At 54.0% G+C, this 23,872-nt stretch overlaps 1 protein-coding gene across 1 annotated transcript in view; it reads left to right on the forward strand.

Moving 5' to 3' along the window:
* CDH22 (cadherin 22) overlaps window positions 1-22,889 on the forward strand; it is a 70,349-nt gene extending 47,460 nt beyond the window's left edge. Inside the window, exons 7-11 of the mRNA XM_027078162.1 lie at window positions 1,539-1,675; window positions 12,978-13,099; window positions 13,218-13,335; window positions 19,014-19,265; window positions 22,181-22,889. Coding sequence (XP_026933963.1) covers window positions 1,539-1,675; window positions 12,978-13,099; window positions 13,218-13,335; window positions 19,014-19,265; window positions 22,181-22,752 — 1,201 coding nt within the window. The 3' untranslated portion in view covers window positions 22,753-22,889. The remainder of the gene's footprint in view (window positions 1-1,538; window positions 1,676-12,977; window positions 13,100-13,217; window positions 13,336-19,013; window positions 19,266-22,180) is intronic.
* Window positions 22,890-23,872: the final 983 nt, after the last annotated feature.

Consider the following 23,872-nt stretch of genomic DNA (forward strand, 5'->3'; position numbering starts at 1 on the left):
AGGTCAGGAGGACCCAGGCTGATCAGGGCCAAGGAGAATATAGGCTTAGCAGCTTAGGGACAGGAAGGGGCAATAAACTAGGGACTCAGGAGATGCCCACTACACCCACGTGCCCAGGCCTTTTCAGTTTGACACGAGCCTCCACTTCCACTACAACAGTGAATATGAAAATAAGGGCTGTCACCTCTGCCCAGTTCCATGAATTACCTCCTCTAACCCACACCAGTGTGAGGTGAGTATGAATCACCCTATTTTCCAGACAACCAAACAGAGGCCAAAGAGGTCCAGTGACTTGTCCAAGGTCACACAGGTGGAATAAGAAGCAGAGGATTCAAAGCCAGCTCCAGCTGCTCCCAGATCTGTGCAGTCCCACTGGACATCATTATCCCCATTCAACAGATGAGGAAACTGAGGCCCAGAGAGGTTTGGTAATGCAGCCAAGGCCCCACTGAAGGGTCATCTCAGGGCTTTGGGTTCCCACAGAGGGTGTTTCTGGTATCCTCAGTTTCCCCGCTCTGGAAGATGGGGGAAGGGCCCCTTTCCTTCTGCCGGTGGAAGTGGGAGGGGCGCCCCGCTGGGGCGGAGCCCCACCCCACCACGCTCCTTTGTCCCCGCTTCACAAAGAGCCCTTGCTAGGCATTAGGGGCCTTCGTCGGCCGTGCAGCCTGGCGGCGCCCCCTCCCGCGTTATCAGCGCCGGGAAGCGGCGGAGAGAGCTGGCGGGGCCTCTCTGGGCCGCCGCCTTCCGAGACATGTGTTGGACACGGGCCTTTCAGGCCTGGAGTAGCCGCACAAAGGCCGGGGAAGAAGGCGGAACAAAGGGCTTTTTCACGCGGAAACGAAAAAGCCGCAGATTAGCACAGGCATGCTAAGCTGGCGGGGAGGGGCCGGCGGCCATCCCCCCAGATCCCTTCCCGCCGCCTCCGCTCAGCCCGTGTGCCCTGTCTGGGGCCTCCGGAGAGCCTCAGAGCGACAGAGTCAACCCACTCTCTCCTGCTCAAAACCCCCCTTGGCGCCCCAGGACGCTCAGCCCCCTGAATTCTGCACTCTGCCTGTTCTGATGCCTCCTCCTCCCCACTTCCCAGTTCTGGCCGTTTTTGCACCATAAGCCATTCCCTAAGTAATTCTCACCGCCCTTTGCAGCTTCTGTTCCCCCTGCCTGGAATGCCGTCCTGTCCCTTTCTCAAGCCCAACTCTAGGGTCACCTCTTACGGAAAGATAAGAATCAAATATCCCGCGGGTGCTAACTCTATGCTGGGCCCTTTGCCTTCTTCCAGCCCTCACAACGACCGTGGGACGCAAATCATTAGCCCCATTACCCAGCTGAGGAAACTGAGGCTCAGAAAGCTTGAGGGTTGCCCATGGACACATGGCAGGTACCCAGTGCAGCTGAGATGCAAACTCAGATCCATTTCCACTCCTCTGCTTCTTGTGTCTCCCAGGCAGGTGGTTCCTCTTTGCGGGTAGGGTGGAGGGACATGGGCACAGGCTCCGCTGGCGCCAGGCCACCTTCAATCAGCCCCGCCCTGCCTCCCTCAGGTACGCCATTGACCGTGACTCAGATTTGGACCAGATTTTTGATATCGATGCGGACACGGGCGCCATCGTAACCGGCAAGGGGCTGGACCGAGAGACTGCCGGCTGGCACAACATCACTGTGCTGGCCATGGAGGCGGGTGAGCCAGGGGGCGTGGCGAATATGGGAGGGAGGGGCGATGGCTGAGGGCTGGAGCTGGGGCGGGGCAAAGCCCAGGGAGGAGGGGCCAACGGCTGGGGGCGGGGCAAAGAGTAAGAAACTGGGCAAAGCTAGGGTGGGGGAGTGGTCAGCAAAAGCTGACCCGCAGGAACAAAGATCTGGGAAGGCTCCCAAGCCAAAAAATGAGGGCCAGTCTTGGGTCTGGCTTTCTTACCTCAGCATTTATTGAGCACCTACTACACACCAATCCCTTTTTTAGAGGCTGGGGATACAGCCCTGAACAAGATAGAAGAACTCCTTTCTCCATGGGGTAGAGTTAGACCATCAACAAACTGAGAGGGCGTACGCATGTCAGCTGATGCTAAGTGCTAAGTGCTAACAAGAAACTGAGAAAGAAGGAAGTAGAGGAAGGGGATCGGGAGGGGATTGTTTCTCTTAGGGGAAGGGCTCTCTGAAAAGGAGACATTTCAACAGAGAGCTCAGTAAGCTCCCTCTGAGCTCTGCCGCCGTCAGAGGGAAGAGTGTTCCAAGGAAAGGGAACAGCCAGTGCAAAGGGCCTGAGGTAGTAGTTTGCCTAGCGTTGGAGGAACAGCAAGGACAGTGTGGTTGGTGAGGGGCAAAGTGGTCAGCCATTGCAAGGTTTTTGGACTTGACTCCAAATGAGGTGGGAGTCACTGGGGGGGTGTTGAGTAGAGGAGGGAGGTTGCCTGACATGATACCTCTGGCTGCTGCATTGCGAATAGACCAGGAGCTCCGAGGCGGGGGCGGGGGCGTGGAGGGGGAACAGGGGCTCAGCCAGAAGTTACATGCGACAGTGCCCAGAAGATGAGACAGTGGCCTGGCCCAGGATGATTAGCCATGTTAATGGTGAGACGTGGTCAGCTTTGGGAAACAGACTGAAGACAGAGCCCGCAGGACCTGCTGATGGGATGGTACAGAGGAGAGATAGAGAGGGGTCAAAGGATGACTCCAAGGTGCTTGGCCTGAGTTTCTGGAAGTGTGTGTGTGTGTGTGTGTGTGTGTGTGAGAGAGAGAGAGAGAGAGAGAGACATGCAATTTGGCACAGCTGGGGAGGAGTGTGAGCTGAGAGAGAAAGAGGGGGCCCTGGGACATGGGGGCCAGACAAGTCAGGCCGTGGAGGAGGAGCTAAGAGCATGGAGGGTCACGCCACCCAGGAGTGGGGACAGGGCAGTTCTAGGCCTCCTCCACAACCACAGCAACACTGCCACTGCCCCTGCCTGGACCTGCTCTGCAAGCTCCCCCACCCTGTCAGCTCGCCAGGTCTCAGGAGCCAGCAAAGCCTCCAGGAAGCAGTGGTGACAACAGGAATACTCAGAGTCTCTGAGCCTTGGGTGGGGTGGGCGCCGTTCAAACTCCCCTCAGCCCCAGGCCCCTCCTGCCACTTCGAGGCCTCCTGGTGGCCTCCCTCCTCCTCCGCCTGCTGGTGCCTCCCACTTCCCAGGCGCCACTAGCCCATTCCAGACAAGGAAGTCCCTAGGCTGAAGTTCCCTTGTCTCTTTCAACTTCGGTTTAAAAGAAAATACAATGCTGGCTCAAACCTCAGTGCCTGCTGCTCCCGAGCCTTTTAATCCACTTCTCCACCGCATGAAAGGGAGATAACAAAGGTGGCTGGAGAGGAAGTGGTGGCTGGACTGGAAGGAAGACAGCTCGCCCTCCTTACCTCCCCGAACCTGCCCCTTGGGCAACCATGGGGACTGGCCCAGCTGCTGGGCAGAGATGCCTCCTCTCCCTACCCACAGATACATCTCCTCTACCAGCTGTCACACCGCCCAAAGGCCCACCACTAGCAAGCCCGTTCTGGGGTTAAGCATTGTGCTTCTACCCAATGAGTCTCTTTCAGAAAGCAGCTAGAGCCACATACGAAGTCTGCAGTGCTGCCGTTTCACAGGAGAGAGCGTGTCCGGGGGACTCTCCCCCACAAACATTTTACAATGTTTACCTAATAGCTACTGAGCTCCATGCTTCCTAGCACGTACTTTATTGATCATGATCTGTTACAGAGCCGCACCCATTTTACCGATGGGAAAATCGAGGCTCAGATCATTAGGAGATTTGTCCAAGGACGTGCGGTGGCAGAACTGGGATTTGCACCAAGTGTTCCTGGTTTCCTCTGCAGCTTTGCTACGTGGCCTCCCTTTCCCTGGTACTCTGCTCTCGGGACCCCACCCCAACCCCCAACCCTCCCCAGCAACTGAGCTGGGGAAGGAGATGAGTCTCTGCAAGGAAGGGACTGGTCGCTGGGCTAGAGATCACTCCCCTCTGAGCTGCAATTCACAACCCCTGCCCAACCCTCACCGAGGATATTAATCAATGGGAAAATGAATGATTCCCACTTCACAGTGCTGGTGGGAGGATTAACTAGGATAATACATGGAAAGGACTTAGCCTAGTACTTAGCTCTCAGTTCATGGTATCTATCGATCTCGACTCTGTGCACTCGGCTTCAGCACCAGCTCTGTGCCAGGCACTTTACAATGCTGTGCTCGTTGAATCTTGCCACCTATCAGGTGTTGATTCTGCCGTTATCCCCAGTGCGTGGATGAGGAAACTAAGAGAGGTGAAGTCATTTGTCCAAATTCCCAGCGCAAGCCTGTCAGACTGCACAGCCCGCTGTCACCCAGATGCCCCTCAAGTCATATGTCTTTGGTACCAGGCATGAAGCCAGGAGTGTTGCAAAGAATCCACCCACTCCGGCTTCTTGCCATCTCTGTGAGACAAGGACAAATTATTATCCCCACTTTACAGCCAAGGAAATAGAGGCTCGGGAAGGAACAGCGATGGCCCGGAGTCACAGAGCGAGTCCACGCAGGGCCAGGGCTCCCAGCAGCCAGCCGGTCCCCCAAGTGCAACACCCGTGTCTTCCTGCTGAAGCATCCCTTTGGCTTCCTCAGAAACGGGGGATGGTGGTGGGGTCACGGTGCCCCGCCTGCTCTGGGTGTAACAAACACGAGGTGACAAGAATCAGAGGGAAAATATTTATACACAGCCGCTGAGCTTTGCCAGCACCTCGGAGGATGCAGCGCTCAGCCGGGAGCCGCCACCTGTCACACCGGATTACCTCAAAGACTCCCGAACCACTTAGTATGCCCGCTCCCCCCGCCCCAAACTTCTGAGTCATCCATTCTGCCCATGCAGACGCTCCTTCCACTGACATTATCTTTAACGTTTTGTAATCATGAAATATTAATGACCGTTATTGAATTTAAAGTACAATTTGTGTCTGAATCCTTCAGTGGAAAGGGCAGTTGTAAAGGGACAGTCTTCAAAGAGATGGCGGGGTGGAGGGGGAGACTTGGAAAACCAGTGCTGGAGTGGCCGGTGCCGGGGGGCTGCATCCGGCCCCCTCTTCCAGGCCCTAAGCTGGTCCGGAGGGGTGGTCTCTAGCCGCCCCGGACCGCAAAGAGTTAAGCAGATTAGCTAGAGCTTCCCCATCTGGGTCACCCCAGGCCAAGTCACGGTTTTACAGCCCCCTGATTTTTTCCTTATACCGCAAAGCACACTTTATGATTTATATATGCATTTGTGTGCGTGCTTTGTTCATCTCTCTTCCCCAGGAAACGGTACCTTCCATGAGGGCAGGGTCCCATGTGTATCTGTAGCATTCACACCGGGCCTGGCACTTAGAAGCTGTGTATAAACATTTCCCGAATGGATAGATAGATGGGCTTGCCCACCCAGTTAGGAAGGCAGGGCGACATGATGGAGAAAAACTGGTTCTAGTGGCATGGCTCCCGGCTGTGAGTTTGGGCAGTTGTTTCCCCTCTTCTTGCCTTAGTTTTCTCATCTATTAAATGGTACCGTATTGGATAGCTATAAGGATAATAACTGTATTGTTAACTATTAATAACAGTGGCTTCTATTTATTTGAAGCTCACAATATACCAGATATTGTGCTGAATGCTTTATATAAAGTGTCTGCTGAGGGCCTCTTGTCACCCACCTGCTCTGGGCACTGGGATCTGGTGATAAAAAGTCTTGGCCACTGACCTCAGGAGTTCACAGGTGGGCAGAGAGACACATCAACTGTCAGTGGCAACGCAGAGTGCAAGGAAGGGGGAGGTGGGCATTCAGGAGGTATAGCCAGGGACTTGCCTCCCTACAGGAGAAGGCAAGAGACTTCCCCAGAGGAGGGGACATTTGAGTTGGGTCTCAAAGGCTAAGGAAAGGGGGTTTGGGAGCTCCCAGCAGAAAGAGCCCCACATGCTCAGGCCTGGAGGCTAGGCTGGCAGAAAGACCCCTGTCCATTCTGAGAATGGAGAGACTGGGCGTGGCCAGAGGCTGGAGCCAGAGAATGGCTGGAGTAGGTGGGGTGAGGTGAGTGTGCGGAAGCTCACTGGGCCTCTACAGGAAGGACCCCGGATGTTCTGTGAGCAGCCGGGCATCTCCTGGAGACGACAGGGAGCCAGTGCAGGTTTTAGAGCAGAAGAGGAAGATGGTCAGCTGTGCAGTCCGCAGCAGTCACTCGGGCTGCTGGGGGAGGGTGGACGGGATGGGGGCAGCCTGGAGCAGGCAACAGACGGGAGGCTGTCGGGAAGACTCGGGCTTGGACATGTGCTGAGGGTACAGGGCAGGGTGGGGACGGGCAGAAGGAAGTACCAGGGAGGCTGACTGTGGTGCCATCTGGGGAAGAGGCCTGGCACAGCCCTGCACGGAAGGGCTTGCTTCGTAAGGCAGTGAGCTCCCCGTCACCAGAAGTGTGGAAATGAGGCCTGGGTTCCTCTTGGATTGGGTAACTCCCGGGATCCTGTGCCACCTGTGTACTTAACAGATGCCACCAGGAACAAAGATTTTTGTGATGTCCATGGAGTCTCATAAGACAGCCCAGAGTATCAGGACCAGCCTAGCCCTAGGGAGGAAAACTTTCTCTCACCCCACCCCCCAATGCCAGGGCCCCTGTTTTACCCAGAAGTCCTCCAGCACCCTACGGAGGACCAAACATCCCCACCCCAATAAGGTCAAACCTCCAATCTCCACTTGGACGCCAAACAGATAATCAAAGAAACAGAGAAGGGCACCCTAACCTCATGCTCCCAATGGAGGTGAGTGGGCACGGGGCAGGGAGTGCAAGGCGACCGCCTCTGGCAGCCCTGACACCCCCCTCCGCCGGGCACACTCCCACCTGCTCACCCAGCCCCCCTCGACGTCCTGCCTGTCTTGGCCAGCTCGTAATTGGGATGATAAATCTTCCTGCCCAGCTGGCCAGCGCTAATCAGAGCCTGGTGTTTGGATGCAATTTAATTCCCTCGAGAGGAGGGAGGCGCTGAGGGGACGGTGGAGAAGAGGGTCCAGGCTCTGGTCCTCCCACCCTTGCACCACTGCAAGGAGGTACCTTCCAGCTGCCCCCCACCTCTCTGCCCCCCTTCCTCCCCCCTCTCCCCACTTCTCACTCTCCTTCCCACTCCTGCTCTTGTGACCCCACTTCTCTCTCTCTCTGTGACAGCCAAGGAGAACTTCAGAGTCCAGCTCCATTTGTTTCACAAATGAGAAAAGCTTGGTCCAGAGAGAGAGGCAGGAAGAGGGTCACACAGCTTGACTGCTCCCTAGATGGTGGGATCTGGGCGGGGGGAGCGTGAAACCCTCACAGAATTAGTCCATCCAGAGGTCTCAGTCTCTCCCTGTCGTCACCTCCACAGCATCCCAGCATAGTCAGGGGTGCCACAGACAGTGAAATCCATTCATTCGCTAAATCTTTAAGTACCTACTGTGTGCCATGCACAGAGGGGCTGTGGATACAGCAGCAAACACAAGAGACCAAAATTCTGCTTACTTTCTGGTGAGGGAGATAGATGATGGGCAAGTTAAGTGAGTAAAAATATAGCGGGTGTTGGATAAGTGCTGTGGAGAAAAGTAGAGCAGGGAAGTGGGTAGCTGGTGGGATGACAAGGAACAAATTTAAATAAGGTCATCAGGGGAGGTCTCTCTGGGAAGACATCTGGGCAAAGATCTGAAGGAGGGAAAGGAGGAAACCTGGAGCAGAGGGAAGGGGAGAGCCAGGTGAGGGACGAGGCCAGGGAGGAAGATCACAAGGGCCTTACGGGCATGTAGGTCTTGGGCTTATAGTCTGATTTCCCAGGACTAGGGCAGTCAAGGAAAGCTTCCTGGAGCAGGCAGAGACACTTGTTTGGGGCCTTGAGGCAAGTCGGATTCTGGCAGCTGAAGATGGTCAGAAAGGCAGTACCATTGGATGGTTAAAACTCCCCTTTTGGACCCAGACCCAGGTTCCATTGATGGTTCCCTGTGAGACTTCGGGCAAGTTCTTTAGCCTCTCTGAGCCAGTTTCCTCATCAGCAAAACGGCAATAATTCAAATCCCTACCTCCCACGACGGTGGACAGGATGAAATGAGGCAGCACAGACCCTGGCCCATGGCAGGTGCTCAATATGTGTTTGCTGGTGTCCTGGCAGGAGCATATCCCTAGGAGTTCCCTAACAGGGTCACCAGGCCAGGCCCCATCCCCCCTACACTTCCTACTGGCCTCTAGCCCTCCAAGTCCAGTTTGGTCCAGACACCCAGGTTAGGAACTGCTAGGAGGTGGGGGTCTTCCTTAGAAGGAATCCAGAATCTTACTATCTACAGCCTCCCCTCCCACCCCAGGACCTTTGCACATGCTGTTCCTACTGCCTGGGGCACACTTTCCTTCCCATCCCCTTCATCTGATTACTTCCTAGTTGGATCTCAGCCTAAAGGTCACCTACGCCAGGGCAAATATCCCTGCACCCCACCAGGGTAGGCACCCCTGCCTCATACTCTCACAGTCCTGGACTTTTTTCTCTCTACTTTTATCACAGTCTAGAGTGATATCTGTCCCTGCCGCTAGACCAAGAGGCCGTGTCGGTCTTGTTCAATGTTGTGTTCTTTGTACAAAGGAGGCGCTCAAACTGTAATAGTCAGGAAATACCAGAAGTCTCAGTTTCAAATTGCCTGGTTCAGTCCCCCGTCTGTTATACGTAAGGGATGCTGAGGCCCAAAGAAGGTTAAGGGGCCTGCCCACACAGCACAGCAGCTCTCCCACCCAAGCCTGCTCTCTTCCCAAGGCACCCAAGGAATTGCCCACCCTCCTCTGCCCCTCGGCCCCCCAGGGCTATACCTGCCACCTCCCCGGGTTAACGGTGAGCCAGCTCAGAGAGGAAGCACCGGGCTGAAGCACGTTTAATTTTAATTTAGGAATCGGTTAAGACTGCGGGCCTGCTCAGCTCTGGGTTGTCAATCAGCCTTCCTCAAGGCTGCATCAATTAGTTTAAAAATATTGAATGTAATTTTGCCTGACACAACATATTGCAGCTACTGCAAAATATAATTTATTTTAGAAGAAGAAATAATTAAACTAATTTGCATGTCAGTCAGCTGAACTGAAATGCCAAGGGAGGGGCGTGGGACCCATGGGGGATCCAGCCTCTGGACACAGCACCTGCCACTGGGCATTGGGTGAGGTCAGCCTGGGCCTCGGTCCGAGCAGTAGCTGCGTCTGGATGGACAAATATTAAGGCAGCAGGAGGGCCCACTGGCATTGCATCTAGACCACGCACTGGACTTAAGAGTCGGGAGACCTAGGACCCAACCTCAGTTCTGCCACTGACTTGCCTGTGGCTTTAGACAAAGTCTTGCCCCTTTCTGGGCCTCAGTTTCTCCATCTACAAAATGGGTTTAGGGAATTCCCTGGCAGTGCAGTGGTTAGGACTCTGTGCTTTCACTGCCGGGGCCCCGGTTCGATCCCTGGTCGGGGAATTAAGATCCTGCAAGCTGTGTGGCGCGGCCAAAAATTAAATTTAAAAAAAAATGGTTTTAACAAGACCTCCTTTATGGGTTGTTTTGAGGGTCCAATGATGTCATAGATAAGAAAGTTTGTTATAAATTGGAAAATCCTGCACAAAGAGGAATGTTCTTATTTTATACTAGAAACATTTAAGTTGGTAAAAATTACGCATTATTATCAATTATTACAAATGATGCTAACTGTGATCGGGAGGGGTTTGGAGGAAGCCAATCAGAGGCGAGATACCCGGTTGGACCTCCCCCAGCACCTGCCAATCACCCCTAGGCAGTAGTTTGCAACACTTGCTATTGATACGTATTAGATTCACCTGGAGCTGTTAAACAAACCGTCAACGGGCTTCCCTGGTGGCGCAGTGGTTGAGAGTCCGCCTGCCAATGCAGGGGACACGGGTTCTCTGCGCGTCCGGAGCCTGTGCTCCGCAACGGGAGGGGCCACAACAGTGAGAGGCCCGCGAACCGCTAAAAAAAAGCATCAATGACCAAGCCTTGGGCTTCGAACATTTTAAAGGCTTCCCAGGTGATTCTAATAGCCAAGTTGAAGACTGCCGCGATGTCAAGAGCACAGGATGCTGACTTAGGGCTGGACCACAAGCTCTGGGGGGTCCAGACCAGCCCCCAATTCAGGGGTCTGTGGGATAAGCTCTGTAGGTGGCAACTTTGGCGACGTAGAGGCACACCTCTCGGCTGCCCTGCCTCTCAGATCTGCCAAATCCTCACGCCAAAAAGGATTCAGGGCCTTCCCAAGAGGTGATCCATGACATTTGAAAGGAGGAGATAGGACAACAGCAAGACGGTAAGGTAAGGATGTTCTAACTAATCTTATTGTGACAAACATTGCAATATCTACATTTATTTTACACCTTAAACTTACACAGTGTTACATATCAATTACATCTCAATAAAGCTGGGGGAAAAAAGAGGTAGGAGAGGCCCAGCAGAACCCAGAGGAATGCTACAATAATGGGGGTCTCACCAGCAGTGGACCCAACCCTCCAGCAGAGTGTCTGCCCACTGAGGATCTTATCCTACTCTGAGGTCCCCCTTCTGCATGGCCCCATAGGACCCTGTCTCTCCCTCCAGCCCTGCACACCCCACCCGCTGCAGGGGAGGGGCCCTGGCCACCCCCTACCCTCCTTCTGCCTCAGTGGGGAGAGAGGTGCCTGATCCTGACAGCGGACCTCAACCTCCCCTCCGAAGCACCCCCCGGCTGGCTGTTTAAGTTCTCTGGCAAAACACTCTTAAAAATAACAGCTCACCCGACATTCCCAGTCACGACTGCCATCTCCCACCCCCAGAAAATCCCCCACTAATCGCTGAAGCAGCAGATCTGGGTGAGCTGAGAAGATAAGGCGCCCCTGCCTAAGGGGAGCTCCAGAGGGGAGTCGGGGTCTGAGTTAATTAAGGACTCCCCCCCTCCCCCTGCTTCCTTTCCCTGACCCCCGCAGGAGGTGGCTGCACCTGCCTCCCAATCTCCATTTCTCTTTTTATCAGCACAGGAGCAGCTGCAGTCGGCATCCAGTGGGGCCCTGAGTTCAGAGAAGGAAGCAGCCGCCCAGCCCCGACTTGCCCCCAAAACTCATGGGATTCCTGGCTGCCTGGAAGCTTCCAGGCTGCCCCCAAAATAGCTCCCTGTCAGCCGGGTCAGAGACCCAGCCTTCAGGTCACCGCTTGGAAGCGGGTAGTTTCCTCTCCCAGGGGATGTCCTTGATTTCACTGGCGGGTAGAACATGTCAGTAATGAACTCATGGCTAAGATAGCCAAGGACAGGGCACCAGTGAACACTCAGGGGTCTGGGTGGGGGGCTATAAAGGGCCAACATTCAGGGTGCTTCTCGGATGAGGTATCCCAACAGCCTAGGGTCACTGAGTGTCATTCAAGGATATCTGTTGATTTAACAAATCCTTATGTAACACTTATGTGCTATGTACACAGTTTTAAGTGCTTTGCACCTATTAACTCAATTTGTCCTCTTAACCAACCTGTTACTAGTAGCTCCATTTTGTAGGTAAGAAAACTGAGGCACAGAGAGCTCAAGTGACCTGGCATGGATCACACAGCTACTAAGTGACAGAGTTGAGATTGGAACCACTTGGCTCCCAAGTCCTTGCTCTTAATCTCTATGCGCTGTTCATTTTCCAGGTGTGGAAACTGATACCAGAGCGGGTCAAACACTGTGTCAGAGACAGAGCCATGCCTGAAATTCAAGACTCTTTCTGTCTAAATGTTTCCAGGCTTCATTCATTCATTCAACAAATCTATTAGAACCAGCTCTATGCCACATCCCACAATGCTGGGGACCCAGGGGTTAATACAACAGAGGCCTTGACCTCAAAGACATTGCAGTTGGAGGAGTGGGGACTTTGTGGCTTTGCTGAGGACCTTGACAAACACCCACCTCCAGTGGACTTGTCTTGCCCTCTCATGATCAGGTCTTAAAAGAGCAGAGACAGCTTTAGTTGTCAGCTGATCAATTCTTTAAACTTTAGCATGTTTTTTAGTTTCCCTTATGCAGTATGGGGATAGAAATTGTACCAAACCATAGGATTTCTGCAAGGATACCTGAAATAATGGATACGGATACTCCAGGAGAAATCTGTGCACTCCACGGTGATGGAATGGAGATGGCAATGTTGATTGTAGTGTTGTTGGAGGTGGGAGTGGGGGGTGGTGATGTGATAGTGATGTGGGTGATGATGGCGGAGGTCATGGTGTATTGGTGGGGCTGGTAATGGAAGTTGTGGTGGAGATGGTGGAGATAGTGAATGATTGGTGATGATGGTGGTAATATTGATGATGGTGGCCACAGGGGGTTGATGGTGGTGGTAAGGGTGGTGAGAGTGATGGCCTTAGTGTTTGTGATGATGGTAGAGATGAGGAAGGTGGTATTAGTCAATGCAGTGGTGGTGGCGGCAGCGATAATTCTAATGGTGATGGTATTGATAATCTAATGGTGATGGTAACAAAGGAGTGGTGATGGCATTGGTGATGGTGATAGTGGTGAGGATGGTGATGGTGGTACTGATAGTTATGTTGGTAGAGGTGGCAATAATAATGCTAATGGTGGTGATGGTTTAATGGTAGTAGTGGTACTAGTAATGGTGATGGTGATGGTGAAGGTAGTAATGGTGGAGATGGTGACGGTGTTGGTGATGGTGATGGGGTGGTACTGGTGATTATGGTGATGGAGGTTGTGGTGATGACGCCAGTGGTACCAGTGCTAATGGCAGTGGTGGTGGTGGCAATAGTGACAGTAATGGCGATGGTTACAGTGGTGATCTAATGGTGGTGATGATGATAGCAATGGTGGTGGTGGTGATGACCCAGTTAGCCAGACATCCTTGGTCCTGGTCCTAATATGAGCTTGATCAACCCACAGATCTCTCAGTGTGACCTCACTGCCTACTCTTGTCCTAGCAGTAGATGGAGGGGGGGGTTGTCTAAATCTCACACTTGATGCCTCCCACCCTACGGCTGTGCTCTTGTTACAGACAATCATGCCCAGCTATCCCGGGCATCCCTAAGGATCCGAATCCTGGATGTGAACGACAATCCCCCAGAGCTGGCCACACCCTACGAGGCAGACGTGTGTGAGGATGCCGAGCCAGGCCAGGTAGCACTGAGGGGCTGGGGACTGGGGGTCGCTGTCAGGACTGGCCAGGACACCCTCTACTCAAGCCCAGAGTGGGTTTGGCCTCACCTCCGCTCCCTGCCCCCTCCTCACCCTTCAGCTCATCCAGACCATCAGTGTGGTAGACAGAGACGAGCCCCAGGGCGGGCACCGCTTCTACTTCCGCCTGGTGCCCGAAGCTCCCAGCAGCCCTCATTTCTCTCTGCTCAACATCCAAGGTGAGTTATCTCAGAACAGGCAAATCCTAGGATCCATGGGGGGAGGGGCTTAGCCTCCCCAACCCCTTCCCATATTACAGCGGCGCCCAGAGGGCCAGCGGTGGGTCCAAGATCACACAGAAAGTCTGAGCCAAGCTGGAGATGTTACCCAGCCTGCGAGCCAGACCCTGAAGAACAAGCAGGAGGTGGGTTGGCTGAGTGGAGGAGGGCTTCCCAAGGATAGAGAATGGTAGATGGAAAGATACAGAGAGGGAATCCATGAGGAGTGGGGCAGTGACCCAGCATCCAGGGTGGAAAGAGCCCCTGATCTAAGTGAAGATTGGAATCAGCCACACGCACACACTCCCACCCCTCCGTTTACAAAGTGCTTTATCCCACTTGCGTTTCTCTTTACAACCTCACGGTCACCTTGGGAGGTGGTTTTCTTACCCCTCCCCCCATTGTGCAGGTGATGAGACTCTAAGAGGATAAGGGACCTACCCAGGGTCATATAGGGAGTCAGTGGTGAGGCTGGGACTCAAACCCACACCTATCTCAGTTCCAATGTACTTCCTGCTTGCTACCTTGAAAGCAAACTGCCCCTCCCATCCTGAGCTGATCCCATTGTGAGACCCACCCCTGCAAGTTCCCCTTCAGTGAGAAGTTGAGGTCTGAACCTTTGAGGAGTAGACTGGGGGACGGGGTGGTCAATGGACTGGGAGCGAGGGACCTGGGTCCCAGCCCAGGCTCAGTTGAAGGCTTTCTATGCAACCCTAATGCCTGCCTCAGTTTCATCATCTGTAAAATGGGGCTGAAGATGCTGGCCAGGCAGCTAGGTGGTCCCAGTGAGATGTGGGTTACAGAGGTATATTGTCAGTACCTAGAACATGGCCTTTCCTTCATTCGGCAATTATTTGTTGCCCATTTATTGAAATACAGTCCCTACATGTCAGGCACTGTTCTAGGTCCCGAAAATGCAGCGGCATGCAAGACAAAATCCCTGCCTTCATGGAGTTTATATTCTAGAGAGGGGAAACAGAAATTAAACAAATGAATATTATGATGGGGTTGGTAAGTGGCTGGCAGGGAGGAATAATGCAATCTTCACGAGTCTGGACTTTGTTCTATTCAGTGCTGGACCCTGGGTGCCTGGCACATAGTAGGTATTCAAAAATATGTGTTAGGGAATTCCCTGGCAGTCCACTGGTTAGGACTCCAAGCTTCCACTGCAGGGGGCACGGGTTTGATCCCTGATCGGGGAACTAAGATCCCGCAAGCCACGCGGCGTGGCCAGAGAGAAACATATAAACAAAAGCGTGTTAGACGAAACAGGAGGAAATAAAGCAAGGCAAGAGTAGAAGCTGTTTTAAATAAGGTGATCTAGGAAGGCCTCTCTGAAGGAATCAATAGTGAGTAGGGATCTAAAGGAAGTGCGGGGCTGAATGATCCAAGTGCAAGAAACAGCAAATGCAAAGACCCTGAGGTGGGAACAGGCTTGGGACGTTCAAGACCTGCATAGTTGGGGTGAGTGAGTGACAGGACTGGAGGAGATGCAGTCAGAGAGGTACTAGGGGCCAGATCACGTGGGTTCCTTCTGATCCTGTTCCAGGTCTGGTATCACCCCCAAGACCTTGACACCCCTTCCCTCAGTTGCTTCTGAAGCCAGACCCATCTGTATTTCCAGGAGTAATATTAAAAATATTTAACAACCAGTGCAGCTCAGATAATCAATCAGAAAGGACCCTGGTCATGAATAATCTGGAGTAGGACCATGGAGCCTCTGCTGAGCCAGGCTTGAGCCCCTTAGTGACTTGATCGTGTTAAAGTTGGGGGTGTGCTTGAGGGAGAGGCTGAGGCAGCAGGGAAGGACTCGGAGGACTCAGAGTCATGGCTATTTAAACCTCTTTGGAAGTAGTTCAGTATTTTAAGAACTTTTAACGACTAGTGCTGCCCTGATTGCTCACTATGGCAGTGGTACCCCAAGCTGAGCGCCAGAGACACAAATAGCCCTGGACTGACCTCACCAAGTTCACAATCTTTCCAACCCGAGGGGCCTGAGGTTCTGCCCCAGCTGCCTCTCTTTGACGGGGGGTGGGGGCTGGGGGCTGGGTTGGCCACCAGGGCTCCCATCCGGCGTGACCAGCTGCGTACAAGCCCTGGGAGCAAGGCCGGCAGCAGCGTGCTGAGGCCGGCACTGCCAGGAAAGGGCTCCTCCTCCAGTCCCCCGGCCCCTCCCACGGTGCGCCAAGCCCCCTCCTCCTCACCATATAAATATCCCAGTTGACAAACGGCTACCCCAACCCATCTGTTTCTTTGTACAAATTTGTAGCCAGTTTGGAAACGTGATTTATAAATATTGCTTTTGCAGCCAGGATTGACACTGATGTATGTCAGGCCAGATGGATGAATGCAGTGCTGGGCGCAGATCCTGCCTAGAAGGGTGGGGTAGGGGCCTGGGGTGGCCACTGGCTTCCCCAAATGAAGCCAGCTGCTGCCCAGGAGGGCAGCTGAGAGGGAAAGACATGGTGCTCAGGGATTTCCTCTTATGGGGTGAAAGAGTAGCAGGAACCAGAGCTCTCCAGACATATGGTTCCACGACCAAAGACAGCAACCCTGAGAAACAAATATGTCCTCTCCTCTCCTCTCCTCTGTTCTTGCTTGGGAATTAGAGGCTGAGTCAGAGCCATCCACTCATTTTTCAAATCTGTCCACTTCTCTGTGCCTCCACTACCACTCTTATTTCACATCTAGAACACACAGTAGCTTCCTAACTGGTCTTCCACATCCACTGTTGTATTTTAGATTAGAGGCTCCCTTGCTTAGAAGGTAGGCTTAGCAAAGGCAGGGACCATGTCTGTCTTGTTCACTGCTGTATCCTCAGGGGCTAGAATAATCCTGACCTGTAGAGGGTGTTTAATTCGTATTCGCTATTGAATAGAGGGATGATATGCCACTAGGTTGCTTCTTTGCCCATCAATCGATGGCCTCCTGTTGCCTTTAAGAAAATCACCCAATTCCTTACCATGGCCTCTAAGACTTGCTATTATGAGCCCCTGCCTCCCCCTCCAGCCTCTCCTTGACTCGCTCTAGTCATCATCCTTATCCCTCCAGCCGCAAAGGACTGCTCTCAGTTCCCTGAGTTCCTATGCCTCTTCTAACCTCAGGACCTTTGCATGGACTATTCCCTCCCCTAGAATTCATTGTTCAGGGCTCACAATAATATCATTTCTTCCAAAAAGTTCTCCCTGATCCCCCAGACTGGTCAGATCCTCTGTTAGATGCTCTTCCTATACTTTTCCTTCTTAGCACTCACCATGGTTTGCAATTGTACACTAAATTGTGAGCTTATTTGATTAACCTTTGTCCCTCGCATCAGAATACAAGGCCAGATCCAGGACTATGGTTGATTTAGCTCCCCATTATTCCCCACCCCCCATGACTAGCATGGTGCCAAGCACGGAGTAGTTACTCAATAAAGATTTATTGGATGGATGGATGGATGGACGGAGGATTCGATGGGTGGCTGGAAACGGTAGCTATGCCACCAATTCACGGGATAAATTCAGACAAGTCCCTTCTCTCTGAGCCTCAACGTCCATGTATGTAAAATGGGAATAATGTTACAACTCTTGGTGGTTGTGAGGATTAAACATTTCTAGGTATTTAAAGTATCTACCCAGTCCTCGATACATAAGAAGTATGCGGCCAGTGCAAAGGAGCCCCACGCCGTTCCTTCTTTTCCTCATCTTGCCCTTGAGCCTTTCTTTCCCAGGGGAAGGCAGATGTTGTCACAGCTCGGTTGACTCACCCTTTGGCAGGAGGGCTAGAGTTCAAGCCGGAGCTTGAGGAGCTGACCCAGGACCACCAGTTACCCTAAAAGATGTGGTTCATTCAAGCATCATTCTTCAAGGCTGGCTCAGTGCCAGGGAAGAGACAGGCACACGCTACCTTAACACAGCATGACAAGTGCTGTAACAGAAGTGTGCGTGGCGCCTGCACAGTCAGAGCAGGGAGGGGGAAGCCATAAATCCTTCCTTCCCAGGGAAGCGTAGAAAGGAGGCCACAGAAAAGAGGTGACATTTAGCTGGAGCATGACGGATGAGGAATTCGCCCAGGCAAGAAAGTGGAGAGGGTGTTCCAGCTAGCAGGAACTTAGTGAAAAAAGGCAGGGCAGCCTAGACAGAGCGCGGGCGTGGGGTGTAGCACGTGGGGGTGGGGCATGAAAAAATTAACAACCAGCATTCACGCAGCATTTCTACGTGTTAGGAACTGTTCTAAGGGTTATGTGCTAATTACACTGTTTAATCCTCACACCTACGTGATGCTATTTTCCTCCATTTCGGATGAGGAAACTGAGATCCAGGGAAGCTAAATGAGTTTCCCAAGCTGGTAAATGACCAACTCAGCATTAGTTATTAACATTTTAATGGAAACTTTCAAAGATGTATACAAGTAGATAAAATAACACAATGAACTCCTATGTGCCCATCACATGAGCTTTAACCCATGACCAGTCTTGTTTCAGCTGGACCTCCAGTCCACTTCACAGGTGTGCCCAAGGTCACGAGTCGGCCCTTCCAAGGGCTCTTCTTCCTGCATTGTGTTCATGATGGGGAAGGCCAGGCAGGCGCACTGAATTGGGGGCTGCGGGGAAGAGGCTGAGTTAACTGGGACCGCAAAGCTGGGGAAGGGACCCAGGCTGTCAAAGTCTGAGGTCAGGGAGACCAGCCTGAAGCCTGCGAGGGCAGAGAGAAGGACTCAGGAGGGAGGTCTGGGCCCCCAGCGGGAAGCGGGACCCCTTTTGTGGAGCTGGCTGTCAAGGATGGGAGCAGCAGGGAGCTGGGCTCTGAGTACTTCTCGACTACCGCATTGGCAGCCACCAGAATGACAGAGGGTCAGTGATGGCCTGGCCCATGCAGGAGAGGTGTGGGGGAGTCACCGGGGCGGGGGAGCCCGTGCTCTACACCCACCCCCCGAGTCCTGACTGGCACTCCCAGCACGAGGCCGAAGCAGTGCGATGAGTATGACTCATGTGAGTTCACTGTTCCCTCTGGCCATTATGCATCAAAAGGAAAGAGACTGGTGAGGTGACCTTGGTACCCTGGGGCGTCCCCATCAGGCCCCAAGGGGCATGCCCCCGGCCCTCCAGGCTCAGCTCTTAAAGAGACTCCTGACAGAACCATGCCTCGGCCAAAGGCAGGTGCCAGCCCGTGTTCCCCGTCTTCTCTGATGACCCAGAGCTTGTCAGTGCCCAGGAAGCCACAACCCAAGGACCACAGGACCCCAGGATCAGGATGCATTGGACAGCTGGGGTGGAATCTGAGAGAAAAAAAGGCTGTTGAGACAAAAGGCAAAAACAATTTTCTTGATATAGCCGGGGACAGGACCTTGGCACCACTGGGGACAAAATCTTGGAATAGCTGAAAACAGAATTTTGAGACAGCTGGGAATAGAAGCTTAGGACAGCTAAGGACAGAACTGAGGGCTCTATGGCTGGGGACAGGACCTTCAGGCAGCTGGGGGCAGAATTTGGGGAGAGTTGGTCACAGAATTTTAGGAGATCAGGGAATAGACCCATGGGTCAGCTGGGAGACAGTAGCTGGGGGCAGAGTGAGGGAAATCCCGAGGTGGAATTGGGAGGTGACTGGGACGGGGGAGGCCGAACCCAAGTCACACACCACTCCGTTTCTTCGAAGCAGACAATACAGCCGCGGTGCACACGCAGCACATGGGCTTCAACCGGCAGGAGCAGGACGTGTTCTTCCTGCCCATCCTGGTGGTGGACAGTGGGCCGCCCACGCTGAGCAGCACGGGGACGCTCACCATCCGCATCTGTGGCTGCGACAGCTCCGGCGCCATCCAGTCCTGCAACACCACGGCCTTTGTCGTGGCCACCTCCCTCAGCCCTGGAGCCCTCATCGCCCTCTTGGTCTGTGTCCTCATCCTGGTCGGTAAGTCCACCAAGAGCCAGCCCCCCCCCGCCCGACTGGCCCCCATCCTTGGGCCCTGGATGTCCTTCCTGAGGTGCCTCCATGGGGGTCTCACTTTCCCTCCCCATCCTAGGAAGGGCTGGCTCGATTGATGTCCAGGTTCTAACCTGCAGCTCCTACGAGAAGTCTCCTAAGTACGGAGCAGCCCTACCACCAACTCCAGAAGGTGTCAGCCCCCAGCTGAGACTAAGTTCATGCTGGCCAACCCTCTACATGGCCCAAAGTCTCTCTAATTTTGAAAAACCAAGCCTATTTTTTAACATTCTCTCATGTCTATTGTCCTATTTTAGTCTTTATGTAGTACTTTTAGTAAAAAAAGGGGTCTTGGGAACCTCACAACCCCTCAGCCAGATGTATCATCCCCATTTTTTAGATGACAAAACTGAGGCTCAGAGTCGTTAAGTGGCTTGCAAAAGGGGACCCAGTTCATCTTCTGACTTGAAATCAGGTCTTTTCACCCTGTGTTCCCTGCTCCTTTAACTACTCCACCTGCTGGGAATCTAAACTGGGGGCAAGATTTTGAGGCAGCTGGAGTAAAACCTTAAGGCACTTGGGGAGGGGGCAAAAATCTACTCGGGTATCAGTTCCACCAGCAGCCAGCTGAACCCCCCAGAGTGTCCCCAGGGAAGAGGTCAATTTTTTCAGGAGCTAAACTGGATTCAGGTGGCCGCAATGCCGCTTCTCACTGTTAAAGCAGAAAGGCCTCACCTCAGTCCTGACTACTGGACAACAGTCAGAGCTGGAGGAACTCCAGGGAGGGCCAGATGGCAGGTCCCAGGTTTGCTCAGTTCCCTGGGAGATTCAGCTGCCTCCCACGCCTCACCACCCACCCCTGGGACCTGCGGAGGTCCTGGGCAGGCCCCTCCTAGCTGGGAGGCCCCCCCCTCCTCTCCACTCCCCAGCCCGTGGCTCAGAAACCCTTTCTCCAGAGGATGCACTTTACAGCGGTTTCATTTTCCGAGGCAGTGCAAACAAATTTCTGCCTAATTGCCCACAAACGAAGAAAGTGCACATCAGTGCTCTAAAGGTGACGGGCAGAATCACTGATCAGGCCTGGCACATCTGTCTCCTGCCGCCCGCGCTTCCCACCATCTGCTCTCACGGGCACCCCCCTCCGCAGCTCCCGGCCTCCAGCTTCAGAAGCCGACCATCCATCTTTCCCACTTCTCTCCTGACACCTTTCCTCCCTCCCAACCTGCCCCTGGATCCCACCTCCTTCCCGGTCATGATCCACCTTGTTAGGTCGTGAGCCAGCACCCTGCCCCATGGCCCTCGCAGCTGGTTCTGCCCACTGGCCTGGCCTGAGCTGTTTGGAGCTGCAAGAAGAATCCAGTGCCTGAGAGGATACCCAACACATGTCTGTCCATCCATCCACCCACCTATCCATTTAATTCTCTCATTTGCTCATCGGTTCCTAATTTATCCGTCCAGTGAGTACCCCCACCCATGTGCTAAATTATTCTAGGCACTGGGATTCATCAGTGAAAGAAAGATACAAAAAGCCCTGAGTAACTGGAAAGTTGGGGTTGCCATCGCTGAGACTGGGAGACTGAGGGTGGGAAGGGGGAAAGATTATCCTTTCAAATTTGGACACATTAAGTTTGAGATTCTCCTGGTCAACCCCGGGGACTTGCTAGAGAGGAAACTGGATGTACAATCTAGATTTCAGGGGAGAAGTCCAGGCTGGAGGCTGCAATATGGGAGTTGTCAGCCTCTAAATGGAATTTAAAGCCGCGAGGCAAGGAAAGCGACAAGAGAGGGGGCGTGGAAAAAAGACCAAGGACTGAGTCCTGGGACATCTGATGTTAAGAAGTCAGAGAGGAGAGGAGAAGAGAAGCTTGCTTATAAGGTTGAGAACGAGTTATCAGTGAGGTGGGAGGAAGAAGAGTATGCAGAGTCCTGGAAGGCAAGTGAAGAAAGCCAAAAAGATCTGCTCATCCTTGCATCACCCAGGTCTCCATCCAATTCTTCATTCAGTCAATCATTCAACAAGCATGGTTCTCTTGCTTACTGCATGCCAGGCACCACTCTCGGGGAACGTTCCCCAGGTCCCCGAGGGCAGTTCACAGTGTGTATTTTGAGGCGGAGTGAGACTGACATCTTAACATGGCAGGTCTGTGCTATGAATGAGCAGTGACTTTCAAACCTGAGCTGCCTGGGCATTACCTGCAGGCCTTATTGAAACAGACTGCTGGGCCCCACCCAGTAGATCTAGGACAGGACCTGAGAATTTGCATTTCTAATAAGTTCCCAGGAGATGCTGATGCTGGTCCAGGGTCCGAACCAGGGGATAGAGAGGAACCCCTCATCAGGGGAGCTTGGAGGTGATATCCTGAACCCGGCCTTGAGCTCTCAGGGAAGGGCTCCTGCAGGAGATATCTGGACCAGAGACCCAGAGGGCGAATAGGGTGTTCAGGGCTTCTGGAGTGGACAGAGGAGGGCAAGGGTGAAAGAGAGGTCAGGGTCAAGGACATTTCACTCCCCCCAGACCTCAGCTGCCCCATTCCCATCGCCACCCCCCAGCACCCAGAGACCTCAAGGGGATGTATCTCTTCATAGAGTTAAGGATGGAGACCTCAGAGTTTGGGTCCAGCCCTCAACACCCATGAAATCTCTTAACACTGCTCTCTGTCCCCACCCCACCCCCAGTGGTGGCATAGGCTTGATTTGCACACCTCCCAAGATGGGCAGCTCACTACCTATCCAGATAGCCAGCTACGGTCTGACTGTGAGAAAGGTATTGTTGCACAGAAATCTAGGAAATTTGCATGAGCATTTAGGCTGAGCCAGCTCTTCTGGGGAGGAGGGGAAGGGTGGTCCCCGGACTGCCCTGGGGGGGCGCTGCCCTCACGCGCCCCCTTCTGTCTCCCGCACAGTGCTGGTGCTGCTGATACTCACCCTCAGGCGCCACCACAAGAGCCACCTGAGCTCGGACGAGGACGAGGACATGCGGGACAACGTCATCAAATACAACGACGAGGGGGGCGGCGAGCAGGACACCGAAGCCTACGACATGTCGGCACTGCGAAGCCTCTACGACTTCGGCGAGCTCAAGGGCGGCGGCGACGGCGGCGGCGGCGGCGGTGGCGGCGGCGTGGGCCCGGGCGGGGGCCCGGGGAGCCCCCCGCAGGCCCGTCTGCCTTCGGAGCACCACTCGCTGCCGCAGGGGCCGCCGAGCCCCGAGCCGGACTTCTCGGTGTTCAGGGACTTCATCAGCCGCAAGGTGGCGCTGGCGGACGGGGACCTGTCGGTGCCGCCCTACGACGCCTTCCAGACCTACGCCTTCGAGGGCGCGGACTCGCCAGCCGCCTCGCTCAGCTCGCTGCACAGCGGCTCCTCGGGCTCCGAGCAGGACTTTGCCTATCTCAGCAGCTGGGGTCCCCGCTTCCGGCCCCTGGCCGCCCTCTACGCCGGCCACCGCCCAGAAGGCGAGGCCCCGGCCTCCTAGCCCGCCCTCCCTGCAGCCCAGGACCCAACTGGACCCCATGACAAAGCACGTCCCCTGCTCACCCCCTTCCCCCAACCCTCCCAGGGCGGTGGGACAGGAGGGGGACCTTGTTCGGGCAGCGGACTCCCCGACGGCATCCCTCCCCTGGGGGGGCGGGGGGGGGGTTGGGCAGCTTTTGCCCAGAAGTGCGGGAATTATGACCAACATCATTAAAACTGCAGCGAGAACGGGCACTGCGTGGCTCTGGGGTTAGACAGGGAGAGAGGGTGGTGTGGAGCCCTCCTGGCTTAGGGGAGAAGCTGGGGGGAGGATGCTGCAGAAGTGCCAGCCCAGGAATGCCCCATCAGCATTAAGAGGAAAGAAGGGCCGTTCATTTACTAAGCGCCTACTGTGTGCTGGGCCTGTACAAAGACCATCTTAGTCATCACACAAACCTTGAGGTGGGGCCCTGCAGGTAACAGTTGGAGAAAGCCACCCAGAGAAGTGGCTGGGACCTGTCCAAGGACACCTTGCCTGTGTACCGTGGAGCCACAGCACTTACCGGCTACCTGGCCTTGGGCAAGTTACCTCTCTTCTCTGGGCCTCAGTTTCCTCCTGTGTCAAACGAGGCAAATAGCAGAACCTACCTCGAAGAGTCTTGAGGATAAAAAGGCTTCGTATGTGTCAAGTGGTTAGGACAGTGCCTGGCACATAGTAGGTGCTCAATAAATGTTAGCCTTTGATACTGTTATTATCTTTGTTGTTATTAGAAGCCCAGCATGTCTGCCTCCCGGATCTGAGCTCTCTCCCCCTTTTCCCAACATCTCCAAGGATATAGAAAACCTGACTATTGGTGTTGCTTCTGCTCTGAGTCGGGGATAGGGACGTTCCCAGAAATTGGAGAGCCTTCCGGTGTCTCAGGCGACAGTGGAATAGGACACCTGGCAGGCGTGCCAAGAGATGACAAGGTGGGCAGCTCCAGGACTTGGATGAAGTGGGAGGGTTGATGGGAGATGGAAGGGTCAGAAGCCACTGAGTGTGATGGGGACCTTATCTGTTTGTTCTGGGAACCCAGCAGTTTCCCCATCCATGGACCCAAGTTAAGAACCCCAGGGCTAAGTCACCACTAAGAGCCTCCAGC

Source organism: Aethalodelphis obliquidens, unplaced genomic scaffold (genome assembly GCF_003676395.1).
Source record: "Aethalodelphis obliquidens isolate GAN/ISIS:26980383/991018 unplaced genomic scaffold, ASM367639v1 scaffold42, whole genome shotgun sequence".
Taxonomy (NCBI): Eukaryota; Metazoa; Chordata; class Mammalia; order Artiodactyla; family Delphinidae; genus Aethalodelphis; species Aethalodelphis obliquidens.